General features: G+C 39.7%; 1 protein-coding gene across 1 annotated transcript; it reads left to right on the top strand.

Annotated features, from left to right (window-relative positions):
* On the top strand, positions 1–27,359 carry scel (sciellin). The gene is made up of 23 exons (XM_036959613.1): positions 1–25; positions 6,307–6,374; positions 8,991–9,099; positions 9,333–9,395; positions 9,699–9,776; positions 13,652–13,687; positions 13,970–14,017; positions 14,112–14,144; positions 14,267–14,314; positions 14,524–14,598; positions 14,685–14,756; positions 17,431–17,499; positions 17,688–17,753; positions 17,864–17,911; positions 18,108–18,176; positions 20,666–20,716; positions 20,837–20,887; positions 22,656–22,712; positions 25,191–25,247; positions 25,387–25,458; positions 26,116–26,233; positions 26,509–26,611; positions 26,799–27,359. The coding sequence occupies exons 2-23, from the start codon at positions 6,332–6,334 to the stop codon at positions 26,813–26,815; spliced, it is 1,383 nt and encodes a 460-aa protein (XP_036815508.1). The 5' UTR covers positions 1–25; positions 6,307–6,331; the 3' UTR covers positions 26,816–27,359.

Here is a 27,359-nt window from a genome sequence, read left to right as displayed (position 1 = left end):
ATTCAGTATCATTAGAAGGCCGGAGGTATGTAAAGACAAACGTATGTTTCGTTTTTCGTATTTCTCTTATCACAGAAGATTTGAATGTATGTTGTTCGTTGTAACATAGGCTGTTGTGTTAATTAAGATAATGTGCTATGAAACAAAAGTATGTTGTATTGAATGAATATGTTCACAAAATGATCTGCATGTGTGAATGTATTTGTCAGAGCATTTAAATGGGTTATGAGAATTCTGTCATGAATAGGATCTTATATACTGACTGTAAATAATGATATGTACATATTTTTTACATTGACATGAAATTTGAAAATATAGTCTAATTTCTTAAAATCATCTATAGATAATGCCTATTGCAAAGCTTTAAAAAAAAACTCTATATTCATAATGTGAGCTGTTAATCAATCTCAAATCGTAGCAGCAGTCTGCTCTCACCTCATGTAAAATGTAGAATGGGAGGCAACAGGGATATGACAGAGTTAGAGCATTCTTTGTGACCTGGTCCCTGATCTGTCTGTGATACTGTCTTGCCAGGCATGACAATGACCATATGAGTTGGCAACACAGCACAAGCAGGATACTTTTTCTGTCTAAGGTTATGAAGCACAGCTGGAGTCCTTTGCTAGGAATCAAACTGATTATGCATTAGAAATGAGTAACACAACATAATCTACTCTGGATCTCGGTGCCACCTCTAGATTGACATTAGCTGTATGAGTTACAATAACCAATCCATCAATCACTATTCAATAACTAGTGGTTAAAAAAATATTAAAAGTCGTTTTTATTTATTTATATTCCTTCTCTGTAGGCAGATACAAAGCCATATATAGAGAATTATATGGCTCTGGACAGATACTGTACTTCCCAGCTCAGATACCCAGGCCTGCTAATGAAAGGCTTGCTAATGTTTTGTCAAGGTTGTGCTCTCACCGAATAATGTGGGTGTTAGTGGGAGAGAGTATACTCCTTATCATGAATGGCCTGAAGAATGTTGCTTATGTGCAGCTCTGTGTTCCTCTGCCAAAGGTGTGTATAGGAAAGGTGTGTCGTTGAGGGTGTGTCTGCGTCTCACTCTTTGGGGCAGAGCAAGACAGACAGGTTTGCGGGCTTAACTGGTGAGTCAGGGATTAGAGAGCACTGGCAGTTGGCACTGTTGGTACAACAACATAATGTGGACAAGGGTTGTTATCTGAAGAGCAAATTCTGCCTATGTCGACATACTACAGTACAGACAGATAGTTTGGTCTGTCGTGTGTGAGTGTTGTGTCGTTGGGCTGCGTCATGTTACAGCAAAATGAAAAATGTCCATTGCCTCTGGGTCATTCTTGAATTGGAGTGACATTTGCATCCATTTTTGAAACTCCTTAGTTAGCAAAAATCTGAAAAAATTACCTTGATCTTGGTTTCCGTTTCCGGTGGCATGCATTGAAACATGTGGCTTGCTCATTTGCAAAATAACAATGAATTAACAGACCTATTTTAAAATAGTTATCAACATATAATACTATATTAAGTTATTACAAGGAACAACTAGCAGCTTTATTTCGCTCCAGCAGCTAGCATAATCTCTCCATTCACAATTCACCTGTGGGAACATGGCAGCTCTCAACACCCGACAACAGAAAGAGTTGGCTGCTACTATTTGAAAGATTGCTACCTCTCTTTCCAAAGTCAAGACAGAACTTAATTTATTGATAAGACAGAGAGCACAATTTGCCACTCAGGCCTGCTAATGAAGACTCATCCATTAATTTCACGATAATCGTCCTAGTCGTTTCCTCACCAACTGTCATGTACTGTCATGTTGTGTCTTGTCTCTGTCCTTTCCCTTCACCCTGTCTCCCTCTGCTGGTCGTTGTTAGGTTACCTTTTCTCCCCCGCTTTCCCCCAGCTGTTCCTTGTCTCCTCTAACTACCCATTCACCCCGTTTCCCACCTGTTCCCTTTTTCCCTCTGATTAGGTCCCTATATCTCTCTCTGTTTCTGTTCCTGTCCTTGTCGGATTCTTGTTTGTTGTGTTTCATGCCTGAGCCAGACTATCGTCATGTTTGCTGTAACCTTGTCCTGTCCTGTCGGAATCTGCCGGCCTATCTGAGCCTACCACAGTTTGGTTATTAAAGAAGCTCTGTTTAAGTTAGTTCGCTTTTGGGTCCTCATTCACTCACCGTAACACCAACAAGCTACACAGTAATGATCAATTAGTTGATAAAGCAACCATTGAATCTGAAACAGGAGAATTATTATCCGTTTTTTAATTCTCTGAACAGCATATTGTTAGAATGAACTGAATTCCATCTGGTTATTGGGACAGACATGAAGGCCATTTTGGCATTCAGTCATAATCACATCATCAGGGCATCCTTATGGTTAGAATGTTTGTGTTTTCAGAAGCGTGAAAGCATTCTCACCCACCTGGAGATCTGATCTGAGTGTATTATCAGTCGTCACGCTAAGATGTTGGTTTTCCTATCCTTGTTGTTTAAAACTGGGAATGGTAAATGTACTGACCTGGTCCCTGATCTGTCTGTGATACTGTCTTGCCAGGCATGACAATGACCATATGAGTTGGCAACACAGCACAAGCAGGATACTTTTTCTGTCTAAGGTTATGAAGCACAGCTGGAGTCCTTTGCTAGGAATCAAACTGATTATGCATTAGAAATGAGTAACACAACATAATCTACTCTGGATCTCGGTGCCACCTCTAGATTGACATTAGCTGTATGAGTTACAATAACCAATCCATCAATCACTATTCAATAACTAGTGGTTAAAAAAATATTAAAAGTCGTTTTTATTTATTTATATTCCTTCTCTGTAGGCAGATACAAAGCCATATATAGAGAATTATATGGCTCTGGACAGATACTGTACTTCCCAGCTCAGATACCCAAGCCTGCTAATGAAAGGCTTGCTAATGTTTTGTCAAGGTTGTGCTCTCACCGAATAATGTGGGTGTTAGTGGGAGAGAGTATACTCCTTATCATGAATGGCCTGAAGAATGTTGCTTATGTGCAGCTCTGTGTTCCTCTGCCAAAGGTGTGTATAGGAAAGGTGTGTCGTTGAGGGTGTGTCTGTGTCTCACTCTTTGGGGGCAGAGCAAGACAGACAGGTTTGCGGGCTTAACTGGTGAGTCAGGGATTAGAGAGCACTGGCAGTTGGCACTGTTGGTACAACAACATAATGTGGACAAGGGTTGTTATCTGAAGAGCAAATTCTGCCTATGTCGACATACTACAGTACAGACAGATAGTTTGGTCTGTCGTGTGTGGGTGTTGTGTCGTTGGGCTGCGTCATGTTACAGCAAAATGAAAAATGTCCATTGCCTCTGGGTCATTCTTGAATTGGAGTGGCATTTGCATCCCATTTGCAACCCGTTTATGAAAATCCTCAATGATCTGAAATGTGACAAAATGACCCTGATCTTGGTAGCTGATTTGCTTGATCCCTTTCTACTGCATCTTTCTTCCCCCCTCATTGGAGAACCTTGGACGCACATTTTTTATTTAAACGTTGCTTCCGGGTCCCTAAGATCTGGAAGGCGGAGCATGTCCTCTCCCTTTACTAAGGTGGGGATCCTTCTGACCTAGATAACTACCGTCCAGTTTCTACACTATCTTGCCTTGCAAAAATATTAGAATCACTGGCAAACTTTTTTAACTTCAAATGATATTGTTACCAGTCTGTTTTAGACCTGGACATAGAACCGTTTCAGCTGCTATGCTTGTCTTAAATTTTATATAAAATTGCTTAGATCATAGGAATCACTGTGATGCCATATTTATAGACCGATCCAAGGCCTTTGATACTGTTGACCATCACCTGGTCATTCAAAGTCTGAAATGGGCCTCGACTAGGCGTCTTGCAAGTGGTTTGGGAACTATTTGTCAGATTGGACACAGTGTGTGCTTTCTGATGGTGTCAAGTCAAATTACCTTGATATTACTAAAGGTGTCCCATGGGGGTCGATTTTGGGACCTGTCCTCTTTACTATTTATATAAATAATATTGGTCTATCTGCAAAAATCTGTTACATTAATCTATATGCAGATGACACTGTTTTGTACACTATTGCCCCTAAGGCTGACCAGGCTATGTAATAATAGATAATGCCTCTCCCTGAACAGTAGGAGGCAGATTGTACAGGCAACTTTCCTGTGTTACGTCCGTCATTAGATGAATGAGACCAAAGCGCAGCGTGGAAAGTGTTCATGATTTTTAATACTGAACTCCGACAAAACAACAAAATATAAAACCGAACGTAAAGTTCTGCAGGGCTAGACAGCAACTATTCAAAAACAAGAAAAAGGGCTGCCTAAGTATGATCCCCAATCAGAGACAATGATAGACAGCTGCCTAAGTATGATCCCCAATCAGAGACAACGATAGACAGCTGCCTCAGTATGATCCCCAATCAGAGACAACGATAGACAGCTGCCTAAGTATGATCCCCAATCAGAGACAACGATAGACAGCTGCCTAAGTATGATCCCCAATCAGAGACAACGATAGACAGCTGCCTAAGTATGATCCCCAATCAGAGACAACGATAGACAGCTGCCTCAGTATGATCCCCAATCAGAGACAACGATAGACAGCTGCCTAAGTATGATCCCCAATCAGAGACAACGATAGACAGCTGCCTCTGATTGGGAACCATACCCAGCCAACAAAGAAATAGAAAAACTAGAATGCCCACCCAACTCACACCCTGACCTAACCAAATAGAGAAATAAAAAGGCTCTCTAAGGTCAGGGCGTGACATCCTGCCAGTTCTTGACTACGGGGACACCATTTATTGGAATGAAACAGCCACTACTCTTAAACCTTTGGATGCCATGTACCATAACATCCTTGGCTTTATCACAGGTGATAGCTTAATACGCGCCACTGTATCCTGTATCCAAAGGTAAATCTAAAAGGTAAATCTAAAAGGTAAATCTAAAAGGTAAATCCGCTTTCAGTTTTAACATTCCACGTTTTTGGATTCACTTTCAAAATGAATTACATTTGAATTCCCTGTTGCCATTAGGACAGTTTTAAAACCCTGATGATAAATCAGTTCACCGAGGTGTGGATTGTTTTGATTGATGACTTGAATAGTTTGTTTATGATGCCTGTGATGTTTGTGATGTTCTAATGTAATGTACTTGTTATTGTATCTTGTTATTCTATCTTATATCGTGTAGTTTATTTTTCAATTATATGTCCTCAGGGCACCAGTGAAAATGAGACCCTGGTCTCAATTGGTTTCACCTGATTAAATAAAAGTGAATAAATAAACTACTGAACCATCCAATGATGGCTCCTGAAAGGACTGATCTCTATAATATATAAACAACTTTTGGAAAGTTACAGTAGCCATTAAAAAAGTATGGTCTACAGATCTAATTGAATCTAAACAATCCTTTAAAACTGGAACAGAACATGGAAAAATATGACCTCCGAATCACCAATTTATATATTTTAAGTTTGTTCACAGACTATTTAACACCAAGGAAATGTTTTACAATTAAATTGGCCCCAACTCCCAACTGTTCACTGTGTCCCCTAAATCAGGTAGGCACATTCTGTCATATGATGTGGGAGTGCCCTGCAGTTGAACGCTTCTGGGGCAAAGTTACAAAATTCATTTTGAAGTGCATGAATTTAAATATTCAATGCTTTGCATCTATTATGTTACTTATCGATGATAGCCCCTTGAATCTCTCAATCTATCAACATGGGAAACATGGTTCCCGGGTGGGAAGGGAGGATGGGGACTGAGGGCTAGGCTAATGGTTTTGGTTCATCTTTGTATGCATTTCTTTGATCATTTCTGTACCTGTAACACCCCCCCCCCCCCCCTTCCTCCCCCACAAAAAGAGACCAAAAAAGTACATAATTGGTTACCAAAAAAAATTGGTCATTGGTGTTACCGTCATTGGTGTTACTACTCCTACTTGTGGGACAATGTTATCAAGATGGTAAACATTTTTTAAAGCAAATCAGCTGTCATAATAGTTGATTTAGGATGGGAAATACATTTTTAAAAATATAACCCTAAAGACTTAGGATTTTGTGTAGGAGTTGGATATATTTCTCTATAACAACACAGTTGTTAAGATGACATAAGATGACAGGTGACATGTCCTGGTCACCTCAATGCTATAGTTTCTCTGAATGTATATATTACCCCAGTAGTGGCTTACCTTGTTCTTGAACACAGCTCCATATTGTCATACAGTAACAGTATTGTGACCAATAGCACCACCCTGTGGATGAATGATGGGTACTGAATTTAGAATATTTCCCTTTTTTCCAGATTCAACAAAAGTGACAATATCAACATGTCTTATTCCTACTCCAAGAGGTCTTCTTCTACCAGTACCGGTAAGTAACTATGTGCCTAGTGAAAGTCTACACACCCCTTGCACAGTTTTCACATTTTGCTGCCTTCAATTTTAATATGAAAAGGATTAAATCAATATTTTCCCACTACTGATATAATTTTGCACGCCCAATTTTTCAGTTTTTGATTTGTTAAAAAAGTTTGAAATATCCAATAAATGTCGTTCCACTTCATGATTGTGTCCCACTTGTTGTTGATTCTTCACAAAAAAATACAGTTGTATATCTTTATGTTTGAAGCCTGAAATGTGGCAAAAGGTCGCAAAGTTCATGGGGGCCGAATACTTTCGCAAGGCACTGTATGTGTTCGGGTAAAATGAACATTTTAGTTTTATTCTATAAACTACTGACAACATTTCTCCCAAATTCCAAATCAAAATATTGTCATTTAGAGCATTTATTTGCAGAAAATGACAACTGGTCAAAATAATAAAATAGGTGCAGTGTTATGAGACCTCAAATAATGCAAAGAAAATAAGTTAATATTAATTTATAAAAAGCACAATACTAATGTTTTAACTGAGGAAGAGTTCAGAAATGAATATTGGTGGAATAAACCTGATTTTCAATCACAGCTTTCATGCGTCTTGGAATGCCCTCCACCAGTCTTTCACATTGATGTTGGGTGACTTATGCCACTCCTGGTACAAAAATTCAAGCAGCTCGGCTTTGTTTGATGGCTTGTGACCATCCATCTTCCTCTTGATCACATTCCAGAGGTTTTCAATGGGGTTCAGGTCTGGAGATTGGGCTGGCCATGACATTGTCTTGATGTGGTTGTCCTCCATCCACACCTTGACCGACCTGGCTGTGTGCCATGGAGCATTGTCCTGCTGGAAAAAACAATCCTCAGTGTTGGGGAAAATTGTCAGAGCAGAAAGGAAGCGTTTTCTTCCAGGACGACCTTGTACGTGGCTTGATGCATGTGTCCTTAACAAAGACAAATCGGCCTGATTCCAGCCTTGCTGAAGCACCCCCAGATCATCACCAATCCTCCACAAAATTTCACAGTGGGTGCAAGACACTGTGGCTTGTAGGTCTCTCCAGGTCTCGCACCCACTGCCCAATCTCCAGACCTGAACCCCATTGAAAACCTCTGGAATGTGATCAAGAGGAAGATGGATGGTCACAAGCCAACATTTTCTACAATGTAGAAAATAGTAAAAATAAAGAAAAACCCTTGAATGAGTAGGTGTGTCCAAACTTTTGACTACAGCTAGTTTTCCGTTTTCCCCTACCCACTCTGAACACTCCTGAGACAGTACTAGCAACATTTTTGGTTATGAAATTGCTCATTACTCATAGCTAAGAAGCTATTTTTGTTTATTTTTGACCATTTTAATTTAAAACAATCACAATAAGGTACTTAATTGTTACCCAGAAATAATTTGAAATTGAGATAAAACATCTGCATTGGACCTATAAGCACCATAGTGATATCTCTGAGCAGTTTCCATTCTCCCTCACAGCTCAGTTAGGAAGGATGACCATATCTTTGCAGTGTCTGGGTGATATGATACATCATCCACAGATGAATTACCATACTTGACAAATACTCAAAGGGATATTCGGTGACTTGGAATGATTTTGTAACCTCCCCTGATCTATGCCTGTCTAAAAAATGCATTCAGACATGCTTCTAAAGATCATTGGTGGCTCTGAGGTTAAATCATTGTTTAAAATGCACTATCCAACTGAGGGACTTTACACTTTACAGAGACAGGGGAAGTTAGTCTTAAATAGTGAGAACCATTTATTTTGCAAACGGATGGACCTCATTCAACAAATTGTGGGATTTTCCATGAACATATTTTTACCTGAACTTATTTAGGTGTGCCACAAGGGGTTTGGAGACTTTTGCAATCAAGACTTGTTTGTTTTTGATTTTGTATTAATTGCAGAACATTTCTATAACTGTGGAGTAGGCTGTGGAAAACAAATCCCAATGTAATAACTTTCAGATTGAAATTTAAAAGAAGCTAAATGTGAAAACTGTGCTGTAGACTTTTGCTAGGCACTGTACACAGAATAACACAGCATATGAGCATGATCCGTGCCACACAGCTGGAATTTCACATTCCTAACAACAATGAGGTAGACATATGATTTTCACAAAGGCTGTCTGTTTTTACTGTTCTTATACACCCAGTGTTCACTCCTCCATTTGTCCATTCATTCAGCCATGTTTTGTGTCCCAATCCACCCCTAAGCTTTGTTAATGGAGCAAAAGCAGAATGGCCGTTGTGTGAGGACTTAACAGCAAGGGCACTAGTTAAATATTAAGGGCGGGTAAGAGTACCTAACTCCTCAGTGGATTTTGACAGAGGGTGCGGTTTCACAGTGTCATAACCTCACAAAGGGGTCAGCATTGTAACCGGTGTTGAGTAACCAGAATGACTGGATCAGGTTTAAGACAAAGACCGTCCCTGAGTTAGATGTACTAATAGGACAACAGTAATAGTTATGCACTTTCAATTGTGATAATATTGTCATTATTATGCAGTACTGATTTTGTTCAGTCTATATTTGCTATAAGATCAATGTATAGGTCAATTGGTCAGTGTTTTGTGTCTGTGTGTGGTGTTGTGCTGGTTGTAGCTAAGAGCAGCAGTCCCAGCCAGGCGATTGAGGACCCTAAGAAGAAGACTTCTCTGCTAAAGGACAGAAGTTGGATCAGGAGCAACGCAGATCAGGACGAAGCAGTCGAGTGAGACACTGGCATCACACAACAAACACACCACACGAACAAACATACAAACCACACACACACACCTCCACCGATCTTCTGAATGGAACATTACTGTAGGGTGTGGTAGAAGTTTAGGACGTGACTAAACATGGCTGCTGTGTCATTACTGTTAAATAAAAAAATATTAGTAGTGGTTGCTCAAACAACAAGAAACTGCCTCTCAACATGTCCTCTTCTTTTCTCTCATTTAGCCAGGATCCAAACTTTGGCAGAGTGGTTCTGAACAAATACCGGTCCAATGAGGCTCTTGACAGGTAAAAATTCTTATTTCCTGATACTGTATCTCCCGAAGTCCCTTCCCTCATATATCTCCTCATCTTGGCGTATATAGATCCATGAAAACCCGAAGCACTCTAATAATACACATTTTCATGGATCTTTCATGAATACTTACTGAAAAAACAGCAGCCTCCTTCGAGATAATGAAATGAAAACCACTGATCATTACTGAAAGATTGCGGTCTACTTACTACATCATGAGTGTTATTATCCAAGGTTCAATATAATCATAGTAGCTCTCTTTGACCTATGGTTTTAACAAACGTATTCATTCACAGTGCTGAGCCTGCAGACTCAAAATCCCCTCAAACGACAACCACCAAGACATTGTCCTCCGTAGAGGCACTAAAAAAGAGGTATCAATATCACTGTACAACACACACTGTCATCCTCCTCAGAAACCAATATGTGTCCTATACCTAAAGTGCATATCATAAATATTCACTCCCCTTGGATTTCTTCATATTTTATTTTGTTACAAAGTGAGATTAAAATAGATTTAATTATACGTTTTTGTCAACGATCTACACAAAATACTCTGTAATGTCAAAGTGGAAGAACATTTCTAAAAAATATGTATTCATGAAAAATAAAACACTAATAGATATATATTGATTAGTAAGTATTCACCCCCCTGAGTCAATACCCCAGCAGCGATTATGGCTTTTTGGGTAAGCTTGCATTGTAAAATATTTGGCCATTATTCTTTTTAAAGTTATTTATGCTCTGTCAAGTTGGTTGATGATCATTGATAAACAGCCATTTTCAAGTCTTGCCATAGAAAATCTGGAAAAATCTGGAAAATTCACTCTTCTTGGTAAGGATCTGCAATATAAACTCAGCAAAAAAATAAACGTTCTGAACAAAATGGAGGGGGGGTGTCAAAATCAAAAGTAACAGTCAGTATCTGGTGTGGCCACCAGCTGCATTAAGTCCTGCAGTGCGTATCCTCCTCATGGACTGCACCAGATTTGCAAGTTCTTGCTGTGAGATGTTACCCCACTCTTCCACCAAGGCCCCTGCAAGTTCCCGGACATTTCTGGGAGGAATGGCCCTAGCCCTCACTCTCCAATCCAACAGGTCCCAGACGTGGTCAGGTGATTGAGATCCGGGCTCTTCGCTGGCCATGGCAAAACACTGACATTCCTGTCTTGCAGGAAGTCACGCACAGAACGAGCAGTATGGCTGGTGGCATTGTCATGCTGGAGGGTCATGCCAGGATGAGCCTGCAGGAAGGGTACCACATGAGGGAGGAGGATGTCTTCCCTGTAACGCACAGCTTGGAGATTGCCTACAATGACAACAAGTTCAGTCCGATGATGCTGTGACACACTGCCCCAGACCATGACGGACCCTCCACCTCCAAATCGATCCCACTCCAGAGTACAGGCCTCGGTGTAATGCTCATTCCTTCAACGATAAACGCGAATCCAACCATCACCCCAGGTGAGACAAAACCGCGACTTGTCAGTGAAGATAACTTTTTGCCAGTCCTGTCTGGTCCAGCGACGGTGGTTTTGTGCCCATAGATGACGTTGTTGCCGGTGATGTCTGGTGAGGACCTGCCTTGCAACAAGCCTACAAGCCCTCAGTCCAGCCTCTCTCACCTTATTGCGGACAGTCTGAGTACTGATGGAGGGATTGTGCGTTCCTGGTGTACCTCGGGCAGTTGTTGTTGCCATCTTGTACCTGTCCCGCAGGTGTGATGTTCAGATGTACCGATCCTGTGCAGGTGTTGTTACACATGGTCTGCCACTGCGAGGATGATCAGCTGTCAGTCCTGTCTCCCTGTAGCGCTGTCTTAGGCATCTCACAGTACGGACATTGCAATTTATTGCCCTGGCCACTTCTGCGGTCCTCATGCCTCCTTGCAGCATGCCTAAGGCACATTCACGCAGATGAGCAGGGACCCTAGGAATCTTTCTTTTGGTGTTTTTCAGAGTCAGTAGAAAGGCCTCTTTAGTGTCCTACGATTTCATAACTGTGACCTTAATTGCCTACCGTCTGTATGCTGTTAGTGTCTTAACGACCGTTCCACAGGTGCATGTTCATTAATTGTTTATGGTTCATTAAACAAGCATGGGAAACCGTGTTGAAACCCTTTACAATGAAGATCTGTGAAGTTATTTGGATTTTTACGAATTATCTTTGAAAGACAGGGTCCTGAAAAAGGGATGTTTCTTTTTTTGCTGAGTTTAGATTTGGCCTTGTGTTTTAGATTATTGTCCTGCTAAAATGTTCATTTGTCTCCCAGCGTCTGGTAGAAAGCAGACTGAACTAGGTTTCCTCTAGGAGTTTGCCTGTATTTAGCTCCATTCGGTTTATTTTTTATCCTGGACAAACTCCCCAGTACTTGCCGATGAAAGCATTCCCATAACATGGTCTTGTGCATACAGTTGAAGTTGGAAGTTTACATACTCCTTAGCCAAATACATTTAAACTTAGTTTTTCACAATTCCTAACATTTAGTTCCTTGTCTTAGGTCAGTTAGATCACTACTTTATTTTAAGAATGGGAAATGTCAGAATAATAGTGGAGAGAATTTTTTATTTCAGCTTTTATTTCTTTGATCACATTCCCAGTGGGTCAGAAGTTTACATACACTCAATTAGTATTTGGTAGCATTGCCTTTAAATTGTTTAACTTGGGTCAAACATTTCAGGTAGCTTTCCACAAGCTTCCCACAATAAGTTGGGTGAATTATGGCCCATTCCTCCTGACAGAGCTGGTGTCACTGAGTCAGGTTTTTTGGCCTCCTTGCTCGCACACTCTTTTTCAGTTCTGCCCACAAATTTTCTATCGGATTGAGGTCAGGGCTTTGTGATGGCCACACCAATACCTTGACTTTGCTGTCCTTAAGCCATTTTGCCACAACTTTGGAAGTATGTTTGGGGTCATTGTCCATTTGGAAGACCCATTTACGATTAAGCTTTAACTGATGTCTTGAAGGTAGGACTTGAAATCCATCCACAGGTACACCTCCAATTGACTCAAATTATATCAATTAGCCTATCAGAAGCTTCTAAAGTCATGACATCATTTTCTGGAATTTTCCAAGCTGTTTAAAGGCCCAGTCAACTTAGTGTGTGTAAACTTCTAACCCACTGGAATTGTGATACAGTGAATAATAAGTTAAATAATCTGTCTGTAAACAATTGTTGGAAAAATGACTTGTGTCATGCACAAAGTAGATGTCGTAACCGACTTGCCAAAACTATAGTTTGTTAATTAACAAGACATTTTTGGAATGGTTGAAAAGCGAGTTTTAATTACTTCAACATAAGTGTATGTAAACTTCCGTCTTGAACTGTAGATTTGCAGATGCTACCACAGGGGCAGCGAAATGGTTGTGTTTCTAGCTCTAACAGTGCAGTAATACCCCAAAATACATACATAACCCAAAAAGTAAAAAAATAAAAAAGAAATGATGCAGCCTTGAAAATATGGGGAGTGGTACTCAGTGATGTCTTGGAGAATTACTTCAGTGCCTTGTTGCAAACACGATGCATGTTTTGGAATATTTTTTATTCTGTATTGGCTTCCTTCTTTTCACTTAGTCCTTTTGGTTGGTATTGTGGAGTAACTACGATGTTGTTGATCCACACCTATCACAGCCATTAAACTAACTTTTTTTAAATCACCATTGGCCTTATGGTGGAATTCCTGAGTGGTTTCCTTCCTCTGCATCAACTCAGTTAGGAGGAACGCCCGTATCTCTGTATTGACAGGCTGTATTGGTACATAATGCTCAAAGGGAGCTTCAGTCTCTGCTTTTTAATTTTTTAAAATTTTTTTTATCGCTGCCCTTCTTTGTGAGGCATTGGAAAAGCTCCCTGGTCTTTGAGGTTGAATCTGTGCTTTAAATACACTGCTCGACCGAGGGACCTTACAGATAATTGTATGTGTGGGGTACAGAGATGAGGTAGTCATTCAAAACTCATGTTAACCCCTTTATTATTACACAGAGTGAGTCCATGCAACTTATTGTATGATTTGTTAAGCACATTTTAACTTATTTAGGCTTGCCATAACAAGGGGGGTGAATACTTACATAACCAAGACATTTTAGTTATACATTTTGTATTCATTTGTAAACATTTATATAATTATTTATAGAAATACATCACAAATAAATCAATTTCAATCCCACTTTGTAATGCCCAAAAAATCCAAGGGGGGTGAATACTTACACTGACTGATGACATGCACTCTAAAAGTAATCTGATTGCAGATTTGGTGGGAGTCAGGATGAATTGAGCAAGGGCAGGTCAGTAGGCTTTTCTCCTCCTTTACAGAACTCACACCTTTACTTGTTGCAGTAATATGTTCCCAGTAGACAAAATTGCATGAAAAGACGCAATGGTCAGGTTGTAAACTTGAAAAATATGTCTTTACCTGGTTATAATCTGGTTAGCTGACATCACTTTAAACCAAAAAAACAGATTCCAACCAGAAAATTACACAATTATGACACCCATGCCCACATTTTGTCCACTCAGTTAGCAGTTATATTATTGTTAATAAAATTTAATTTCCCCTTTTGATGTAGCACCCTGCCTTCAACTTATGGACGTACTAGCACATCCTACACAAAAAGGTAATGTTCGAATGTGAACAGAATTGTTTTGTAAGTGGATATTTAGCTGTTGTGAAAGAGATGATCTCCAAATGCTGTCTTTTGTTTGTTACAGTACCTCCCCACCGAAGTCAGATTGTCTCAAGACGTAGGTGACCCTATACGATCATGAATTCCAGTTGTGCTTGTGCACTGAATAGTTTGTGTAATAAAATGTATTGTCCATGAAATGTCTCATATTCAGCCTCTACTAATGTAATGTCATTACAGAACCACTGTCTCTAAAACAACAGTCACAGAGGAACCTAAGAAAACAAGGTAGATCATTAGTTTTACACTTAAAAATTGTGAGTGCTTTTATTCTGTTTCTATTTTTCCTTTTTTTGGAGTGGGGTGGGCAAGCTAATCATCTATTATGCAAGGGAGCTTTGGCCAAGTGTATTCACCGCCTTTATAAACGTATTGCTATCAAAGGTGACACAGTAACATTTTAATGTTTTGATATCCTGTTGAATTCATTCCTTCAGCACCACAACAACTACCACCACCATAGGTGGAACAACTACTGAGACTACCATCTCCACAAGCCAGCGTGTGAGCAGGTATGGCATTTACATACGCACACCTGTTTTAGTTTTACTAATCCCCATCAAAGGATGTACAGAAACATTCTTGGTTCTGTTTACAGATCCCCAGTTGTGAAATCGCCCACCACCAACACTGAGAGCTTCACCGACCGAGTCTTCAGCTCCAGAAAAGGGTAAAACTGCACCCTTTGAAAATAGGGGTGGCAGATAGTCTAGTGGTTAGAGAGGCGAGCAAGGAACGGGAGGGTTGCCAGTTTGAATCCGGGTCGGAAAAATCTTTCGGGAAGTGAGCTGGCAAAGGCTTGCTGTATCAAAATCCTATGTGCTATTTTGTGACCTTGAGCAAGGCACTTAAACCCCCACAACTACTGCTCCACGGGTACCCAGTGTGGCAGCCCTCTGCTCCAAACTTTTCAACCTGTATATGTGTCAGTGTCTTTCAGAGGGGTTGGGACAAGTCAACATTTGGTTTGACCTTGTGTACAATTGTCAATTTAAGTAATCTTAATACAACACCGTATTAAAACATCTATGGCCTGTACTATAAATAACCATGATGCTATATATGATAAGCTTGTGATAGGCCTGTGAGGGATTGCAGGGAGAATATGTTTACCTGTGTTGGCAGAGGACCCAGACAGGCCCATTGATCATACAATCATGTTCCTGCTGCAGCTTCTCACACAGAGACATATATACGAGCACACATACTTTTCTTTTTTACCCCCAGTGCTATTTTCTTTTCCCTGCTGCATCCAAGAGGATGTCTTATCATGTCAGTGGTAGGCAGACTGGTGACACAGCTGGCAGCAGGGCTGTAGACTGACATGCAACTTGTTGAGTGAAGCTTTGAAGTACCATTCTGTAGTGTTTGCGTAATTGCGTTTGATGCACGATTTAGTTCTGGGGGGAGATGTGTTAGACAAGCGAAGTAGTGTCCTCTAACATTCTAAACAAAAACTCTCAGCCCGTTTTTGGTGAGTCTATGGGCCAAATGCCCCCTTCCGAAATTCAAAAGATGTGAGCACCTGTAAAATCATGATTTGTCCAAATTAATTACATAAGACACTCTACTCACCACCTTCAAGGCCATGCTGAGAATGATGTTGCTGTTAATTATAATACACATATTTTTGAAATACAAAATACTTGTATTTAAATTAAATAAATATATTTTGTAGTTTATTTTGGTACACTTGATCTTTATATTATTTTGTAATTGTATTTTGTCAAAGAAGTCAAAGTGACCACCCCTAAAGTGTAAGATCAGTCTTGACAAGGCTCATAATGACATAATAATTATCCCCCTTAGAGTCTATTGACGCACCGGCGAATCAATCTAAGTAACATAATAAGAAATTCCCCATCAAAATCCGTCAATTTAATCTAGAGATACTGTGTCTGTTTTTTGCATGGACTGTGTCTCAATCTACCACATCCATCTATGGTGGCCTCCCGCATGTGAGGTGGAAGGTGGCCAAGCTACAGCAGTGTTTGTCAGACCATGAAAATGTGTCTTCTCATGAAACGTCTGTAGCGTCGATGTGCCAACTTCTTTTTGTAGCGTCCGAACCGTTTGAGTTACAAACTACTGGGACCCCACTGTGGAAAGGGGAGATTCTCACGAACACGATGTGTCATGGGAAACGTCTGAAGGTAATTAGTACCGGTAAAAAAATGTAATGCAATTATGGAGGTAGTTTTATGCCTAACCCCCAAAAGTTAGTAAAATATGTGTAAAACAAAATCATATATAAATACACACTACCGCATTTTTTGCAAATCAAATTGATCAGAAATACAGTGTGGACATTGGTAATGTTGTAAATGACTATTGTAGCTGGAAATTGCAGATTTTTTATGGAATATCTACATTGAGGCCAGAGGCCCATTATCAGCAATCATCACTCCTGTGTTCCAATGGCACGTTGTGTCAGTTGATCATTTTAAAAGGCTAAGTGATCATTAGAAACCCCTTTTGCAATTATGTTAACACAGCTGAAAACTGTTGTTCTGATTAAAGAAGCAATAAAACTGGTCTTCTTTAGACTAGTTGAGTGTGTGGAGCATCAGCATTTGTGGGTTCGATTACAGGCTCTAGATGGCCAGAAACAAAGACCTTTCTTCTGAAACTCGTCAGTCAATTAACCTTTATTTAACATGGCAAGTCAGTTAAGATGAAATTCTTATTTACAATGACGGCCTACCCCGTCCAAACCCGGACGACATGGGGCCAATTGTATATACAGTATATACAGTATATATATTTCCAGAGCTTTCTTATATCTCCTAGATATAGGACAGACACTCCAAAACCGTAGTCCTTAAGATGTTTTAGCCATTTATGAATTTGTTATTCAATGCATTATGGTAGTGAAGGCCAAATTCAATATTTTATCAAATCATTTGTTAACTTTTTTTTTTTATACCTAAAGGGCTCCTAGAATTCTAAATCAAATAGCTGAATGATCCATTGTATAACCATCTTAAAACCATTCCACATGTCAGCTTAGAACCCCCCTCCCCAGCTGTAGTAAATCTGGCAGAGATTTAACAGTAACAGTAACAATGCAATAGGAACAGTAATGTAACATGCGATGGTAACGTGTAACGGTAGCGGTAACAGTAACATATTCCATACATAGAACACCACCTTCAAAGCCAAAAGTGAGCGAGAAGTCAAAGTGACCACCCCCAACGTGTAAAATCAGGCTTGACAAGTGACACAATAACATAGGATGTGTAACATGTGCTATACTGTATGTCTGTATAATCTCCAAACAATATAATCAATTCAATCCATGCAGAATCTGGTTAATAATAAATGAGTTACTGTTGTCTTGGCAGGACTGAGGATCAGTTAGTCAGTAGTCTGATACCAACATCCGTCAAAACGGAATACTTGATCCCAGACAGGTAAGATCTTTGTTTAACAATTTTTTCATCAATAGATAAACATTCACATTATTTTTAAGATTTTAGAAGGCGATTAAAAAACGTTCTCATACTTGATTTGGTCGTGTCCACATTCACCAATGAACTAGTGTAGGAATATTGATGAATATTGGTCAACATATTGATCCATTTCTTCCATGTTTCTCAAGCACGACAAGTGTCTCCAAAACAGACACTGTGACACTGAAAACCACTAAAAAGGAAAGCACTTCTGGGTGAGTTTGAGCAGCGATATGCACTAAACACAAACACACAATGTGAACGACTTTTACAAAACCGTAATGAAATGCTATATTTCCCTAAAAACACATTCCTTTTTATTCAGAGATGTCAGCAAGAAACCCCCCACTATCCCAAAGGGGACTTCCTCAAAGTAAGCATACTGACCTTCAATTGAAGGCCTTGGATTGGTCCATTATTTTCATATTGTCCCTTCTGTCAAATATGTTTTGTGCAAAAATCCATTTAGCTAACGATAATGACTTTGGTGTTCAAATTGATATAAGGGTGTTGACATTGAACATAATTTAATAATGTATCTAATTACAGTATAATTATAATCTTCACAGGACCGAGGATGACCTCTTTGATACTCTCCTGCCGACAACCATGAATGCTCGCTACTCCTCCCCTGACAGGTAAGGTCTCCCTTAGGGAGGTGTTCATGTTATTCCAGATACTGCAGGATACTGCACTCTGTATTGAATTGAAAGGTTCACTAAGAAGTCTGTTGAATCCAATAAACTTCTACAGTACCTGTGTAATATAATACATTTAATTCAGTACAAGCTAGAATAATCTATATTATTCAATATTGAGACTTGCGAAGCAAGGTGGCTGTCTGAAAGGAGCCTCCCGATAAAACCCTCCCAATTTCATCAAAGTTCGATAAAATAGTCAATTTAGTATCATTGTTTTTGAGGGGAAAGTTATTTTTATTTGTTTTATCAAAGTATTTCAACAATGTCTGTGTTGAATTCAGCTTCAGCACGTACACGTAGCACAATCGCTAGCGCTTCGTCTAAAAGGGCTAGCATGGCTGCCTTGAACAGGCAGAACATAGAACCCAGCTCGTTGTCGGCCTTGCAATCATCCCTACAGAAGGCGATGGAAGAAATGGGTAGAGTCAGCACCATTCTCGAATCGAATGTTCCTCAGGTCATGCAATCTCAGATGGATATGCAAGAAGATGTATTGGGCGTATTTACAGAGGCTAGATGAGGCAGAGGGTTGGATATCAACGCTGGAGGATGACTGATTAAGAAAGCCGAGAACAACGGCAAACTGTATGAGGACCTCCGCAGAATCGTGCAAGACACAGCTAACTGAGACAGGCGCCTTAATTTGAGTTTTGTCATGTTAAAGCAACATAAGGATGAGAGAGGAAAGATGTGTGTTGAAGCACTGATAAATGGTAATAAGGTTAATATGTGTATTAATATTTATGCACCAAACAAGAAGGATCCTGGGTTTTTCCATAAGGACATGGGAAAAATAAATAGTGGCGGGAGACTTTAACCAGGTTCAAGATGGTATCCTTGATGAAACTACTTATTGTAAAACTGTACCAAGGAACAGCGCAGCAATACACCTATTAATGAGGGATCTTGGTCCGGTAGATATATATGGAGACGTGTAAATCCTAGGAAGAAGGAATATACATTTCATTCACATAACCATAAATCTCATTCCAGGATAGATTACTTCCTAATTTCCAAGAGTATGACTAAAGATGTGATAGATTGTAAAATGGGGTTATTGCTTTGACTGACCACGCAACAGTGGAATTATCTATAGTAGTTGAGGCTGATATGGCTAAGAAAAGCATTAGATGGAGGATGAATACATCCTTATTCCAAGATGAAACATTTAATATTTCCCTCGAAGATCTCAAGTGTTTTTTTTCAAACAAACATTATTTCCACTGACAAATTGATTACGGTGTTGGAGAATTCTGAAACGTATGTTTACGGGCAAAATAATAGCACACACCAGTAGAAAGAAAAGGGAATATAGAGTTGAAATACTCGTCTCAAATTAAAGAGTTGGGAAAAATAGTTATCCAAGAAAAATATTGAGTCACTGTTGAAAAGTCTGTCATCTGACGATTCAATTACATGAGATCTATAACAAAAAGGCTGAATATGTTTCGGCTGAGGACAAACTTTTATGAAAGTGGTGGAAAAGCAGGTAAATTATTGACAATTGAAACAAAAAGATGCCAGTTTTGTAATACCAGCTATCAAAAATGGAAGTGGGGAGGTACTGACTGGTACAAAATATAATAACAATGTGTTTTGTGACTTTTATTCAACTCTTTTTGTGTCTGACTGTAACTTAGACCCAGCTAAATTGAATGGCTTTTTTTCAAAGATAGAGTTTCCAGGGGTGTCCCCAGAACAAATAAAACATTTGGATGCTCCTATATTAGAATCTGAGATAAGAACAGCCATCATATCAATGAAGTCTGGAACATCACCAGGATTAGACGGCTTGCCGGTTGAATATTACAAGAGGAACATTGACGTATTAGCTCCTATATTAACACGGCAGAAGCTCTGGAACTGGAGCAGCTACCTGACGCTGTTAATAAGGCACTAATTTCATTCATTCTCAAGAAGGATAGAGACCCCACTGACCTAGGGAGTTTTTTGCTTTCAAAAGTACTAGCCAGGCTGGAAAAGGTTTTGCCTCATATTATTCACACAGCTCAGGTTTGTAAAAAGTAGAACCTCCACAGACAATCTTAGAAATGTGCTTCACCTCATGTCAAAAAGAGTACTCAGCCTTTCACCTGGATGCAGAGAATACATTTGATAGGGTGGACTGGGGCTTTTTGACAAATACCCTTAAAGTTTTGCTTTGGCCCTGGATTTATCAAGTGGGTTAAGGTATTGTACTCCAATCCAATATGATCGCTTCCTTTTTTAAATTTGTCGAGGGGAACACAGCAGGGTAGTCCTCTCACCTCTCCTTTTTACTACATTTTTGGAACCCTTGTTAATCATCCGAACACTCAAGTGGTCCACAGTATATAACATTTCTGATTATAAAAATTGGTTTCATCATGTGATATTTGTAGATCAACTCAAACTGAGCATATCATTTCCATTGTTTATACTTACAGTACTACAACCATCACCAATAAAGAAGTTGTCACTGTCGACAGCCCCAAAGGGTAAGTTTTACTGATTTAATCAAATCGATTTCAGCAAAATACTTCTCAATATTAGTAACGGTTCATTATCTGTGTGTGAGGTGAGTAACCAAAATGTATCCCATCTTTGTTTCCATTTAGGGATGTCAAAACTGTGAAATCTCCGACCTCTACAACTAGGACCATTACCAGGTAAACATAATAACCTCTAAACAAGAACCAGTAGTTAATGATATATTCTTCTTCAACAATATTGTATTTACAACTTATATGATCAACAGTTACTGTCCTTCATGCAACTTAACTATAGCTTTCTAGGGACTGCATATTGGACCGATAGTTGACATCAAATTATAACATTTCTGTTGTCATTTCAGTCATATTTCACAATAACACATGGTTGATGATATTACTAGATATTTCATTAACCTTTGATAATATCTAGTAATATCATCAACCATGTGTAGTTAACTAGTGATTATGATTGATTGTTTTTTACAAGATAAGTTTAATGCTAGCTAGCAACTTACCTTGGCTTACTGCATTCGCGTAACAGGCAGGCTCCTCGTGGAGTGCAATGTAATCAGGTGGTTAGAGCGTTGGACTAGTTAACTAGTGATTATGATTGATTGTTTTTTACAAGATAAGTTTAATGCTAGCTAGCAACTTACCTTGGCTTACTGCATTCGCATAACAGGCAGCCTCCTTGTGGAGTGCAACGAGAAAGAGGCAGGTCGTTATTGTGTCCTGCGTTGCATATAATCTGACTGAGCATACAAGTATCTGACTGAGCGGTGGTAGGCAGAAGCAGGTGCATAAACATTAATTCAAACAGCACTTTCGTGTGTTTTGCCAGCAGCTCTTCGTTATGTGTCAAGCATTGCGCTGTTTATGACTTCAAGCCTATCAACTCCCGAGATGAGGCTCGTGTAACCGAAGTGAAATGGCTAGCTAGTTAGCGCGCGCTAATTGTCGATGTGTTCCTGGTTTGAGCCCAGGTAGGGGCGAGGAGAGGCACGGAAGCTATACTGTTACACTGGCAATACTAAAGTGCCTATAAGAACATCCAATAGTCAAAGGTTAATGAAATACAAATGGTATAGAGGGAAATAGTCCTATAATTCCTATAATAACTACAACCAAAAACTTCTTACTTGGGAATATTGAAGACTCATTTTAAAAGGAACCACCAACTTTCATATGTTCTCATGTGCTGAGCAAGGAACTGAAACGTTAGCTTTCTTACAAGGCACATATTTTACATGGAACATATTGCACTTTTACTTTCTTCTCCAACACTTTAAAAAAATATATTTAAACCAAATTGAACATGTTTCATTATTTACTTGAGGCTAAATTGATTTTATTGATGTATTATATTAAGTTAAAATAAGTGTTCATTCAGTATTGTTGTAATTGTCATTATTACAAATAAATAAATATAAAAAAATTGGCCGATTAATCGATATCGGCTTTTATGGTCCTCCAATAATCGGTATCGTTATCGGCGTTGAAAAATCATAATCGGTCGACCTCTAGTAAAAACTGGTTCAATCAACACTATTTCCACCCCATTTCAACCCCCAAAAATCTATATGACATTGAATCCACGAGGAACACTCAATGGATTTGCAAAAACTCATCAGCATTAAGGGCATTTAGTTTTCCCCCACTTTTAACCTAAATCCAATGACATAGTGAAATGTTTTGTTGAATTCACAATAGTTGACAACTCAACCAAATCAAAATTAAAAGTTGAAGTGACGTCTACGTCTAGTAGGTGGTGTCAGACTGACTAATGTACAGATAATAATGAGTTGTTTTTTAGGATGAAAGGTGATTCGCAGACTGCAATGCAATCATCTCGAGAACAACCTATCAGAGATGGATTTCACAGCCCATAAATCCTCACAAGTCTTTGAAAATAACCTACAATCCCACCCTATTTCCTCACACACAGTGAGGAATACACCTCAACCAACACCCGTAGAAGCTACTCCAGCAAGCCAGACAACAGGTACGTAATGCTCTTTAAATTAATCTGATGAAATGGTTAATGGCATCATGCCTGGGATTGTATCTATCTTTATCACTAAACATAGTTTCAAAGCCAATGCCACTCACAAAGCAGGCAGTACGCTTGACCTCATCTTTACTAGAGTCTGTTCGACCACTACTCTCACTACCCTCACTCTCACTACCCTCCAGGTCTATGATCACTATTTTGTTTCCTTTTCTGTCTCCCTTTCCTCCAACCCTAGCCACTCAGCCCCTACCCAGATGCTCATGTGCTGTTGCAATCTTCGCTCTCTCTCTCTACCACTACTCTACTTTTCTATTCTACCATCTCTCCCTTCTGCTAAATCCTACTCCCTCCTGTCTCTTGATTCTGCCTCTTCAACCCCACATTTCTCCTATTCCACATCCTATGACTCCCTCTGTCCTCCTCCCGGCCTAGTCGGCCCTCCCCTCCTGCTCCATAGCTGAGTGACTCATTGTGAGCTTACAGAAAAGGTCTGCGGACAGCTGAGCGAAAATTTGGGGAAACTAAACTTCCCGGAGGACCTATCATCCTTTCGCTCCCTCCTCGTCACACAGGAAGCGGCGCCAGTCCTAATCCAGGCAATTGTCCAGGCATCTCTCGTCTGGACTACTTCAACTGGATGTTGGCCGGACTCCACTGGACTCCACATCAAACCCCTGAAATTCATTCAGAACGCTGCAGCCCGCCTGGTGTTCAACCTTCCCAAGTTTTCCCATGTCACCCTGCTCTTCTTCACACTCCACTGGCTTCCAGTCGAAACTCGCATCCACCTCAAGACCGTAGTACTTGTCTACGGAGCAACAAGAGGAACTGACCCTCCCTATCTTCAGGCTATGCTCAAACCCTACACCCCAACCCGAGCACTCCCTCTGGTCTCTAGTCTCTTGGCCCTCCCACCCAGATGGGAGGGCAGCTCTCGCTTTGTCCAGTCCAAGCTCTTCTCTGTCCTGGCAGCCCAATGGTGGAACCAGCTTCCCCCTCAAGCTAGGATAGCAGAGTACCTGCCCATCTTTCGAAAACTTCTTCAGAGTATTTTAAATAATCCCAGTGCACCCTCTTCTCACCCCAACCCCACTCACCCAAAAAAAGGCTTTTGTGAACTCTCGCAGTTGACTTTTTCCCCGCCTTACTATCTTGACTTTTCTGATAGCTACTTTATTGAGAAAACCTTTACTATGACTGATATGTGGTTGTCCCACTTAGCTATCTTAAAATGAATGCACTAACTGTATGTCGCTCTGGATAAGAGCGTCTGCTGAATGACAAATGTACAGTGCCTTGCGAAAGTATTTGCCCCCCTTGAACTTTGCGACATTTCAGGCTTCAAACATAAAGATATAAAACTGTATTTTTTTTAACCTTAAGTTAATACTTTGTAGCGCCACCTTTTGCTGCGATTACAGCTGTAAGTCTCTTGGGGTATGTCTCTATCAGTTTTGCACATCGAGAGACTGAAATTTTTTCCCATTCCTCCTCGCAAAACAGCTCGAGCTCAGTGAGGTTGGATGGAGAGCATTTGTGAACAGCAGTTTTCAGTTCTTTCCACAGATTCTCGATTGGATTCAGGTCTGGACTTTGACTTGGCCATTCTAACACCTGGATATGTTTATTTTTGAACCATTCCATTGTAGATTTTGCTTTATGTTTTGGATCATTGTCTTGTTGGAAGACAAATCTCCGTCCCAGTCTCAGGTCCTTTGCAGACTCCATCAGGTTTTCTTCCAGAATGGTCCTGTATTTGGCTCCATCCATCTTCCCATCAATTTTAACTATCTTCCCTGTCCCTGCTGAAGAAAAGCAGGCCCAAACCATGATGCTGCCACCACCATGTTTGACAGTGGGGATGGTGTGTTCAGGGTGATGAGCTGTGTTGCTTTTACGCCAAACATAACGTTTTGCATTGTTGCCAAAAAGTTCAATTTTGGTTTCATCTGACCAGAGCACCTTCTTCCACATGTTTGGTGTGTCTCCCAGGTGGCTTGTGGCATGTTCTTCATGATGCTCTCTGCGCTTTTAACGGACCTCTGAGACTATCACAGTGCAGGTGCATTTATACGGAGACTTGATTACACACAGATGGATTGTATTTATCATCATTAGTCATTTAGGTCAACATCGGATCATTCAGAGATCCTCACTGAACTTCTGGAGAGAGTTTGCTGCACTGAAAGTAAAGGGGCTGAATAATTTTGCACGCCCAATTTTTCAGTTTTTGATTTGTTAAAAAAGTTTGAAATATCCAATAAATGTCGTTCCACTTCATGATTGTGTCCCACTTGTTGTTGATTCTTCACAAAAAAATACAATTGTATATCTTTATGTTTGAAGCCTGAAATGTGGCAAAAGGTCGCAAAGTTCAAGGGGGCCGAATACTTTCGCAAGGCACTGTAAATGGTTGTGATTTTTCTTATGTGCACCTATATGACAATATATATTATGTTACTACACTAGTGTCAGTGTCACCAGCCCCATTGTCTACACCACGTCTACTACCTACAAGGACAGCAGGTACGTTAGTATTAATCGACTCCTACCTGGCAGTGATTTGCATGCAAATTAACTAGACCACCTCTAGGCCACCATCGACATCCATTTTGAAGAATACATGTAACAAACTGTATTTGAACGATTCCATTCTCATCTTCAGCCGGGCTGAGGACGATCTGTTCGATTCTCTCATGTCAAAACCCACCAAGACGGTGTATTCTACTCCTGAAAGGTGAGATTGCAGGAATGCATATCATCTCATATGGGATTCCTGAAAGACAGGACAAGCTCTACTTTATGTTGTTGATAAACCAAAGTATTAGCGATTACACCATATAAAGGAACAACCTCCTAATTATTTATTTTTTCATAAAATGATTGTCAACTCCTTCAGACACCATAAAAGGCATTACATTTTTTAAAACATTTTTTATTGTCCAGCAAGTGTTTAAAGGCCTTGATCATGTCATTCTAACATATTATTTAAATATTTAATACACATTTTCAAACATATATACTATATTTTTTTTATAGCACAATATAATGCTCCAGGGCTAATTTCATTAGCACAAGGATTGTCCCAACTTTCAAGAATCCCGTCATCTATGTCATAATCATCATGCTTTCAAACTGTGCTATTTATATCCATGTTTTCCTCTGACTGTGCACATGATTAAGATATCACATGTACAAACAAAAACATGTATTTTATGGTTATTACATATAACAGTTGTAACAGACCAATAACATAGTTACAACATATGACATAGTTATCTAGCCACAAATAAAAAGCTGCTGATGGTTTTGATAAAATAACTCCCCTAGCTGATGCAGTCTGGCCTTGCATGAGGTCCATGCATGCTCTCTCATACAGCCATGTGATGATAAGTCCCTCTAGGACTGTTTTGGAGAGAGACCTTTGCTCTTACTGCCGTAAGCCCATGAGTTCCGACCCCAAGATGGTGCTGGAGGATATGAAGATCAACTGCCACACTACCTGCTTTAAGGTAAACTATTGAAATACTATATTCTAGCATCCATGCCTGAGTGTGTGTACAGAGGCCTCTGTCTTCTTATCAGATCTGCAATATTGTGATAGAAATATGTTACATTTGCACCACTACATCCAATAATTGATTGATTGGATTACATCCAACCATCTTCTCATTGAGATTATCGGACTCTGTGTCTGCCTTGAGATGTAACAATCAATACACATGCATCATGATCTTCTTCTTCGCCTAATGAGAGTTTCTGACATTGTGTGTCTCTGTGTTCTCAGTGTGAGGTGTGTAGCAGTGACCTGGGCCATCTCAAGGCAGGGGACAGTATGTGGGTCTACAGACGCACTGTCCACTGTGAGCGCTGCTTCGAAGTCACCAGAGGTAAGCACATTTAGAAACACACACAACTAGAGCTCATACGGATGATTTACTGTATACACTGTATCAATATTTCACAAATAATGGGTCAAAATTGACTGGCTTTCAATTGATTTGCTTAATTTTGGGGGCATAAGATCTCCAAACCTATGTTGGGTCACTGTGAGGTAACACATATTTTATTTTACAGAAAAATGGCATCGTTGAACCTCAAGTTCACGTGGATGAAGATGGGGTCTTTATTCTATGGTCGTTTAAATAGATTGAAGTTTTGAATTACATTTTGGTGACATGGGTCCTCCTTATATAGGTACGGAAATGTATAGCATATTTTTCAGAATTGGGTATGAATTCTTGTGTTTATAAAATGGAGAGGATATTAATATTTTACATAACCCTTGACAGTTAATGTTTTCATGCATGAATATACTATATGGGATATGTAATCATGGTTATTATCTCTGTTATTTTTTATTTTAGTAACCTATAATTACTTGACTCTGTTTCTGAATCATGATAGGTTAAACATCCACAGTAAAATGCATGTAAGCCAAACATTTTATTTTTTATACCTGTCTCAGCCAGCTGTTTGTCTCCATAATCAACATATTTCACAGGCAGTCAGGCTACCAAAATAGGCTTACGGTAAGATATCCATATGGTGCAATAATTAGGGCCGGGGGTTGGTTGTGTGTGCAATACAAAACTATTAAGCATTCTTTATTAAAATTGACAGAAGTTACACAAAACA

The sequence above is a fragment of the Oncorhynchus mykiss genome, chromosome 22 (assembly GCF_013265735.2).
Source record: "Oncorhynchus mykiss isolate Arlee chromosome 22, USDA_OmykA_1.1, whole genome shotgun sequence".
NCBI classification, from domain to species: Eukaryota; Metazoa; Chordata; class Actinopteri; order Salmoniformes; family Salmonidae; genus Oncorhynchus; species Oncorhynchus mykiss.
Note: the sequence above shows the minus strand (reverse complement) of the source record. Positions and strands in the feature narration are given on the sequence as shown.

Excerpts from the sequence above, each read along its gene's own strand:
- scel (XM_036959613.1), top strand. The coding sequence starts at position 6,332 with ATGTCTTATTCCTACTCCAAGAGGTCTTCTTCTACCAGTACCG. Across the intron at positions 14,018-14,111 it reads AGCACATCCTACACAAAAAG|TACCTCCCCACCGAAGTCAG; the intron begins GTAATGTTCGAA and ends TGTTTGTTACAG. Across the intron at positions 17,754-17,863 it reads AAAAAGGAAAGCACTTCTGG|AGATGTCAGCAAGAAACCCC; the intron begins GTGAGTTTGAGC and ends CTTTTTATTCAG.